This window comes from Telopea speciosissima, chromosome 11 (assembly GCF_018873765.1).
Source record: "Telopea speciosissima isolate NSW1024214 ecotype Mountain lineage chromosome 11, Tspe_v1, whole genome shotgun sequence".
In the NCBI taxonomy this organism is placed as follows: domain Eukaryota; kingdom Viridiplantae; phylum Streptophyta; class Magnoliopsida; order Proteales; family Proteaceae; genus Telopea; species Telopea speciosissima.
In genome coordinates this window covers 51,361,186-51,370,657 of record NC_057926.1, presented here as the reverse complement: position 1 = coordinate 51,370,657, position 9,472 = coordinate 51,361,186, and the positions used below count along the sequence as shown (strand labels likewise).

The following is a 9,472-nucleotide window of genomic DNA, read 5'->3' as shown; positions in this document are numbered from 1 at the left end:
ACGAAAGCAATAAAGGAGCAGAGTTAGGATAGGCCGGTCATGCTAGCATACGCCATCACAAGGATTTTTATCGCCTCCACAAGTAATTTTTTTCTTCTAAACTGTACTACAAGCCTCAAGCCAACCGCGTTGAAGAACATGGAGAATTGGCTAGTTATGTGGAGATCCATTCATTGGAAGCCTGGAGACTCCAGTAACATCGATTGTTAATATTTTCATTCTCTTATTGTAACTAGGTGTTATAGTATGGATCCTAATCAGATTAGTCCTCTTTTGTAGTCTGGTTTATATACAAATAAAGGCAGTGAGGGGAGGCTGTGTTGATCGATTATTCTCACAGTTCTCTTCCTCCTTCCGCTTCTCCTCTTCTCTTATTCTCGGTTCTGGTTCTTTAAGCAAGTATTGAGTCACCTAATGAGTTCCAAGATTTCCCTGACTGGAATGGAGTGCTTACTTGTTTGAATCAAAATGATGTGAAAATTATGCAGATAAGTAGATGAATAAAACACATTAAAACTTTCCACAGCATTTGAAATTGTCAGATTCATTATCATATATAAACAACCTCAAAAACCAATAGTCAAATACGATTTTAAGTCTGTCTTGGTGATCAGCACCTGAGAATTTGGTCCTGCGGAGATCATGAACTGCTAACAGACACTATATGTTTGAAACTTTAAACTGATAAAACAGAGCTGAACCAAACTCGCACAATAACAATCCATAAAGATGTATGCGCGCCTCCTCAGAAGTCAGACTGATCACATATTGGACATCCACTGCCACCTCTTTACATTAGGTATGCCTGAACAAGAAGACATTTCAGAATCCAACCAAAAGAATGTTGCCCTTTTTGAGGAAGCTTTGCTTTCAATAAAAAGGAAACCCCATTGCCTTCTATTAACAGGAACCATGGGCCAGTGAAGACGAGTCTTTGCCACATGATGAAGATTTAAAGGGGTGCAAAAGCACTCCTGAATCCTGATTAGTGTTACAACATAACCTTGATTCTAATCCTGGGAGGAGGCTAAAAGGACTTCTTTGAACAGTAAATGGTTCTCCACGCAACTTCATCCCATCAACACTCTGAAACTTAACAAACAAATGAAGGCGGTTACCAGTAATCCTGGCAAGAACACGACCCATGTTTGAAATGGTGGAATCGATGCTTATCTCGAACAATTATTTCCCTTTTAGCAACAATTGACATGAACTTGATTGCGGAAGGGCAATCAGCACACATGCGAAGGTTTTTCACAATCCTGATTAGTGTCCCATGGTGGGTGTTCATGAGACCAAACGCTACTGCAAGCTTCTCACTATGGAATCTAACAGCAAATTCTCTCTCTTCTTCTTCCAGTTCATGCATCACTGAATCAGATTCTGGTACATAACCTGCTTCCCTGGATTTCCATATTAACTCATCAAGATATTGATAGATTTCAGTTGTCTGTGGATGGGACTTATCACCCATGCAAAACATGTGTCACAAAATTGATCCCTATTAAGCTATAGCCAACTTGCTTTTTTAGGCCTTTATGTATCATCATGTTTCTTACTCTTTCCACTCGATCCGTCCTCCCTGCTGATGCATAAATGTTTGAAAGCAACACATAATGCCCAGGGTTATCAGGTTCCAGTATCAGTACACGCTCGGCCACTTTCACTCCAAGATTGAAATTTTTGTGCATCTTGCATGCCCCAAGCATTGCTGTCCACACTGCAGGTGCTGGCTCCCCGGGTATCATCTCCTCAATGTACTGAACTGCTTCATTCAGAAAACCAGCACGTCCCAGCAAATCAACCATGCAAACATGATGTTCCATCCTCGGCGCAAACCCATAATCCCGGCTCATGCACAAGAATGCTTGGCGCCCCTCAATTACTAACCCTGAGTGCGCACATGCAGACAAGACTGAGACAAACGTGACATCGTTTGGTGGTGGCCCATGGTTTCTCATATGATAGAAAAGCTCAACGGCCTGGCTACCATAACCATGCATACCATATCTAGAAATCATAGCTGTCCAAGCCACAACATTTCGTTCAAGCATTCCATCAAAAACTTGTCGAGCTTTGGTCACATTACCACATCTGGCATACATGTTAATCAAAGAAGTACCTAGAATTACACTAACACTTAAACCATTGTCAACAATGTAATTATTCACCCATTGACCCAAATCAAGAGCACCCAATTGAGAACAAGCAGACAACAGGCTCACCAGAGTATCTGAGTCTGGTTCCACCCTCATTTCCAGCATCTGGTAGAACAATTCAACTGCTTATTTAGCAAAACCATTTTGCTCATAACCAGAAATCATCGAATTCCAGGCAATGATGGTTCTTTCAGGCATTTTATCAAACACTTTTCTGGCAGCAACTAAATCACCAGATTTGGCATAAAAGGTTACAAGGGCAGCTTGGACGTAGGGGTCTGAACCAAACCCAAAAGCCAAAACATGAGAATGTTACTTTACCAAGTCTCAGTGCCGCTATATCAGCACAGGACTTAATAATGGCTGTGAAGGTGTAATTTGATCGTAATAATTCAGCACGGTGCATACGTTGGTAGAATACAATCGAATCAAGAGGAAATCCAGATCTGGAAGAGGATGAGGGAGTTAAAGAGGAACGAGTCGGGATTGGGGACAAAGAAGAAAAGTTGACGAGTATAGGAAATAGAGCCAGCAGAACAGGCAAAAGTTATCAGCTTGGTGAGAAGGGCTCGGTTGTGGTGAAGACCAGAAATGATAATGTGGGCATGTACTTGCTGCAGGGCCTGAGATGAGACCCTGCTTTTAAGAGAGTTTTGTAGGTTAAGGAGTGTAGAGGTGAAGATTGTACTGACACTTGGTAGGTTAGAGCAGGAGCTAACTGCTGCTTCTGCACTTCTGGCATGCTATCTTTGTGCTTTCTTTGAAGCAGATGGCTCTCTTTAAAATCCCCACTGTTTTCCAGATGGCTGATAATTGAGGATTCTCTCTGCACAAGCAAACACTAAATGGACGCATCAGCCATTCTTTCTGCCGTCTCTAAACTCCCCACTCCATGGTTCTTTCAGGTATTCTATCTAAAACTCTTTATTTTTATATTTGATTTTTTTTTTTGGTAATTTTTATATTTGATTCACCCATCACTTAATGTGATCCAACAATAGCAGCATCAGCCACCCATTGGTATGGATAGTTGATGGATACTCCCATGGGACTATTTTTGGTGGTTCCAGAAGGTCCAACTTCTTCCACTCTTTCCTCACCTTGCTTGCATGTGGGAGCGGTGAGCGGGAGGGTTTTGTAACTGGTCTTGCTCTTTCTGAATGACAAAATTTGGAAGCTTAAAGACTCTGTTTGGGTCGCCGAATCCCCTGAAGAACTGAAGATGAAGACTCAAAGAGAAGTCGTTGTTTACTTCACGAAGAGAAGAAATCTGGAAAGATGGAGGGAGTCCAGAAAGGCATAGTTTTCTCTCGAGCTTGTGAGTTTTGATTGAAGATCAATAACAGTATCGAAAAATCCAGGACTCACGAATTTGACAGTGAAACTGAAGATGATTATTGCTTACATTCCTCAATGATCTCACCACTGACGGAGAAAATTGGAGGTCGGAGATGTGGCAATTGACCGTTTTGGGGGTGTAGCCCATATGGTAGAGAGAGCTACGCAAGTATAAATTGTGTGACATCAATTGTGGTGATTAATGTCATTGGTGAGGAAGCTAGGTATTAGAACCATCTCCTGCGCCCTGAATCCGACCTCATGGAATCCTTTGTGAACCCATTTTGTGGATCCTACTTTGTGGATTCCATCAGGAAGGCTTAGAGGTGTATGAGATGGTTCTCGTAAAACTGAGCCGACTTCATTGTAGGGGATCTAGAATCGTAGACCACTTATATTCTCAGTTGGCAAGGATCAACGGCTCACAATTAAAAGATCATGAATTCAACTCTGTGTGGGGCCTATCTATAAAAAAAAATAAAAATAAAAAAAGAGTGAAACTAACCATATTATGGGGATGATACCTATATTGTGTTTGGGGCGCTGTTCTCTGTGCCACAGGGCAGCCTGCGCTCAAGCACATGGGGGTGGATGCAATGACCACCCTACCCCTCTGCACAAACTGCCCTTGTGTTTAGGCTCAGGCTGCGCTGCGGCACAGAGAATATTCTCCCTTTGTGTTTTTATGTGTTTGTATTTGGTGTGAAATTGTGAATACTTTATAGCCCCTGAGGAAGCATCCATTGCTTTTAGATTGTAGGAATGGTTCATACTAGAGAGTTTTCCCTCCTTAATTTTCACTTCATGTTGGGCTAGGTACGACATAGTAAATGTATTTTATTCCATCTGATAGTTCTGTTTTTATTACAGATGCAATCACAAGCACAACACTATGTTCATACCTCTACTGAAACTATTTAATTACTAATCTACGTCTGATAGTTGCGGCCATTCATCTTCGATGTGCTCATGACTGCCGTATCTGGTTTCAAGCAGTAGCAGGTTCAGCAAGAGAACCAGCTTCAGTAAGCAAGGGCACAAGCTTCCCCTCCTGGTGCTTTGCCATAGTTGCTGCAACCACCAGAAATCAGAAATCAGATATCAATTCATTGATGTTAATCTTTTTGGTTACGCTTGGCTGATCACTCCACTTGGAACGAAAATTGATTATTTTGGTTTGCTCATAGCATCTGAATGCAAATGACATCAACAGAAGATGGACTCCATTCATCACTAGAATGTTAAAGAATGAAGGAAATGGTTTCCTTTCACACATTCTAATCAACAAATCACTATCGCAGAGAGAAGAGTCCATTCTGAAGCATCCCTTTATTTGTATCCATTACAAGGGAAATCAAAATGAAATGTTTTCATTCCAGATGAGACCAACCCTAATGAACCTGAAGGAAAATGGTGAAGTTAAACAGGTCATACCATCGCAGCCTCCAATGTGATTTCCACCAATGAACACATTGGGGACAGTCTTCTGTCCTGCGGACTGGATATCACTTCCATCACCTTCAGAGGAGAGGAAAATAATTATAAGAAACATACAATTAGAATAGAAAGGAAATAAAGAACCATTCTCTTGAACAAATATACCATTGACTCATGTAAACGTTTCTCAACATTAAGGCGGAATATCAAAGCTTATGTTTTTTTTTTCCTTCTTAGTTCCCATAATCGAAGAAAGAAAGCATTTAAATCAGTAGTAACATTGGCCCTCAGTGATGGATAATGGGTTTAAGATCAGTAGAGAGGTGATACAGGTATCATCCCCCTTTACATCAAGTAAAGGGGAAAAGCTGATCATCTTACATCCTATGGCATAAGATAACAGATTCTATCAAAACAATCCCAAATCCAAAACAAATTAGAAGAAATTGAACCCAGAGAAGGAAAGAGGAAAGAGTACCCGAAGACCACAGTCGGGTTTGATGAAACGATCTCTTTTCCCTTAGCCAACGCCATTTCAATCTTTAAAATCTCTCTTTTCTCACTTAACTCTGAATTCTCTGGTTCTGCTCTGATCACAAAACAATTAAACTCAGATCTCAATATCTTCTACTCTTCCACAGCCCTATCTTTATAGCAAACGGTTGTTACAGTTAAGTGGACCCTACGGTGGAAGCTTGGCGGCTCCTAGTCTTGAAATCGTGGTCTATACGAATGTCGTATTGACGTGTGGAATTGGTAGTTCCCCTATCCTACGGCGAATATCTTCCCAGTTCTCATTCGATGAAGTCGATTCCCGTCCGGCTACAATTAAAATCCTCTGCAGTACCCGGCCACCATGTGATTGACCGTTGTCCGAACGAGAAACTGGCTTTAGACCTTTTTTTGTTTTGTTTTTTGGTCGGTTCATTGGGTGGGTGACTGCTGGATAAGGCTCCCAGGTCCGTTAGAACTTAGAACCGCTGTTCATTTTGTTGACTTTGACTAGCAGGCAACTATTTAGAGGATTAAAAGAATTGCTCTGTTTTGACTTATTTACCAAAAAACCAAAAAAAGAGGAGCATTAAAAGTGAGTTTTTATTTTTTTTTGGTGACAACACATGGACAAAATTGATGGGTAGGTGCAATTGTTTGTATTTCTGTCGGTTCTATTTCCCCAAGTTCCTCTAATAGATAGGGGTGGATCTCATTCGGATAGGGGTAGGATGGTCGTTTTTGCCCCCTCTATTAGAGGAACTTGGAAAAATGGACCAACCCAGAAAATGGAGCAAATAAAGATCCCAATTGTTGTTTGGTGTCAAAACTAAATCAAAGCATTTAAATCGAAACATAAAACCGTTTAATAAATGATTTGGTTATGGTTTCAAATTTTAGGCCGTTTAGTTAAACGATTCGAAACAAATCAAACCGGTTAACACTCTTAAATGTACATAAATGTACCAAAAGCAAATAGAAACCGTTTACCGAATCGAACCATTTAAAAACAAAACCATGAAACCGTTTAATAAATGGTTTGGTTATGGTTTCAAAATTGAGGCCGTTTGGTTAAATGGTTTGAATTGAACCAAATCGATTAACACCCTTACTGTGATGTTATAGTTCTAATACTTGGATATCTAAGAAATGATTTAAATAGGTCACATATATTGATGCAGCCTTACCCTCGCTTTCAGAGCAGTTGTTTTCAGAGTCAGAATTGATTTTTTCAGTTTTCTGGATTTTGGGAGTAATTCTGTATCAACAAATATTATATGGTAAAAAATTGATTATGCTATTACAGAGAAATAGAAACATGTATGAATTGTCATTTTAATAGAAACAGTTTTCTCTTCTAATTCTATCAAATTACATAAAAATCTCATCCCTTAGGCATAATTTTCATAACACAAATGAATGAAAATTATTTATTGATTTTACTTATAACAGAAGGGATTATAGATTTATGTTTGGATTTCAGACAATTGAGAGGGCCACCACCATTTCGGAACCAATAATGCTAAACCCAAGAACCAACCAAGCTAAAGCTTTCAACCCAGATTGTAATGAAATGTACTCCAAGCCAAATAATAGTCCAATAAAAGTTGTCATGAGATCCAAATGGGTCTAGAGCTAGTCTTAGTGGTGAAGGTACTCCAAGCCAAATAATAGAAGTTGTCATTTATTATTATTAATATTGATAGCATTTAATTCAAAAGTTAGGGCTTTTCTGTTTGAGCTAAAGACTCACCTATTTTAATGAAAGGAAAAATTGTTCTCGAGTCCTGGTGGAATCCAACCACCGTCCCATGGGTGCAATCCCACATGCTCTTCCGTTTGAGTTAATGACTGAGACAACAACCATTTTGGCAAATTCATTTCTTCATTGACAAAGATATGTTGATCTGTAATGCCAAATTGGGACACTACTATGATATAGGCAGATCAAAGATATGTTGAACTGTAATGCCAAAGTGTGTGTACTTGACATGAAAGAGTCAATTCATGCAGGTGGTGGGTAGATCCCTCATCCTTGTTTCAAACCCTTATGCAACAACCTAAACAAGTGAAAGGGCTCCAAACTCCACCCAATCACCAACTACAACAACCATCTTGATCAGCCACATCAAGTCCCTCTCCTTCTTGCTTCAAGTCATTAAACTATATCCCTTAGATTTTTTTTAAAGAACAAGAAGAAAATTCACTAATAGAACATAAAAGTATACAATATGCACCACATCACTCACCATAGTTATTACAGAACAACTACTAAGGCACTTTCTCAATAATGGTAAGCAAAATCTGGTTACAAACAGACACATTCTCGCCTTAGTAAAGGTTGATATGGATGGTTTTCTACAAGTTTCTTTGTCAACTGAATTGCCATGTATGGCAGAAAACAAACCTGTACAAAGAGGCTCTACAGGCTATGAAGAGAAGCCTCTCCCCATCATAGCAACCACCATCCACCATCCATGACTCTATCTGATAAAAAAAGTTCGACAAAAAAATTAAAACCCAATGCACGTTCTCATCTTAACTGCAGAATCCCATGATTTTAAGCTTATTCACAACTTGTTTGAAGACTTTCCTTTGGATAAAATTGGAATGATACAAAAAGAATTAATAAATCCAACCTACATACATGCTTACATCACAAGGCAACAATGGCTTTTCTGCAAAGCAGCAGCTCTTCTATTTCAATAGTACCTTGCTGCCCCTACACTTGAGCACTCACCCCCACCCCTTGCTGCCCACACATCCGAACACTTTTTCCCTCACCCCATGCTGTCCATACACACCCTCACACACTTACACTAATTTACTCACACACCCCCACACCTTGGTGCCCCTACACTTGAACACTCACCCCCACCCCATGCTGCCCATAATCACCCTAACAAACTTTTACTCACACACCTGAGAAATTCAGAATTCATACTCGAAGAAGGATTCTAGGAAAAAAAGGTGTGAAGATTGGATTCTGAAAACAGAGTTTAATAATGATGTATTAAATTGAAATCTGAAAACCAAAACCATCTTAATTACCCAAGGGGGAAAAAAGATATCAAATCCACACATTTCTATAAACATGGTAAGTCGAATAAAGTGGTAGTTGATAGTCCAGTCTTAGCTCTATCATGTGTCAATGACCAAATCCATAATGAATTAAGGTATATAGTGTGTATTGATGGATGCCAAGGTCAGAAATAGCAGCTGAGGCGAAATTCACTCTTTAATTTAGAGAGAGCCATGTACACAGCTCTCCACAGAAACAATAATATCACTAGAATCCACACGGTGCCACAAGATTTCCTGCCACCATCCATTACTCTATCTGATAAAAAAAGTTTGACAAAAAAATTAAAACCCAATGCACGTTCTAATCATATCTTCAGGTTCCCATGATTTTAAGCTTATTCACAACTTGTTTGAAGACTTTCCTTTGGATATTATTGGCAGACAAGGTTAAAGTCAAAATTTATAACAAAGATAACAAAGATGGAGAAACACCAGCTGCTATTTCTGACCTTGGCAATTTCACCTCAGCTTAATTTAGGCTTGAGATGATTAAACTCAAAATTTATAACAAAGATGGTGAAACCTTGTTTGCCATTCTATTAAACGGATCATGTTGGGTTCTCAGTGTGGGGACCCAATTAGTAGTGATACCTGGGCATTTGCAGGTTCTTGCTGCCACAAGAAAGTATGAATAAACAAAACAGAGCTACACAACATACAATAACATGGCCATGACTAACAAAAAAACAATAATATGGCCTTAGATTTTTCAAATCAGCTGTAATCAAGAGAAAGGATTAGAGATAAGGAAAACAAGACTCGATATAAGCTTAAAACCACCAGAGAACTAGATCTAAAGACTTCCATTAACATTACACAACTTCCTTTAACATTGCACCCAAAAAAAAAACAGAGAACCAGATCGGAAGACAAAAAATCAAACAAAAGGGGTCGGTTTTTTTTTTTTTTGACAAACAGGAAGAAGCAGAGAGGGGTTTTATCTTCTTCTGCTTGGAAAACCA

At 39.4% G+C, this 9,472-nt stretch overlaps 1 protein-coding gene and 1 pseudogene across 1 annotated transcript; both read right to left on the bottom strand.

The window, feature by feature from the left end:
- Window positions 1-758: 758 nt before the first annotated feature.
- Window positions 759-2,988, bottom strand: LOC122645660 (annotated as a pseudogene).
- Window positions 2,989-4,485: 1,497 nt separating this feature from the next.
- On the bottom strand, window positions 4,486-5,468 carry LOC122645311 (glutaredoxin-like). The gene is made up of 3 exons (XM_043838625.1): window positions 5,387-5,468; window positions 4,932-5,015; window positions 4,486-4,568 (listed from the first exon to the last, which is right to left on the bottom strand). Exons 1-3 carry the CDS (start codon window positions 5,466-5,468, stop codon window positions 4,486-4,488), a joined length of 249 nt encoding a protein of 82 aa, XP_043694560.1.
- Between the last annotated feature and the right edge of the window lie 4,004 nt (window positions 5,469-9,472).

What these genes read in the sequence shown, in the direction of transcription:
- LOC122645311 (XM_043838625.1), bottom strand. Translation starts at nt 5,468, where the DNA reads ATGGCGTTGGCTAAGGGAAAAGAGATCGTTTCATCAAACCCGACTGTG. An exon ending in TTTCCTCTTTCCTTCTCTGG is followed by an intron (nt 5,016 to 5,386) that starts GTTCAATTTCTT and finishes TCTCCTCTGAAG; the next exon opens with GTGATGGAAGTGATATCCAG. An exon ending in TCACATTGGAGGCTGCGATG is followed by an intron (nt 4,569 to 4,931) that starts GTATGACCTGTT and finishes TGGTGGTTGCAG; the next exon opens with CAACTATGGCAAAGCACCAG.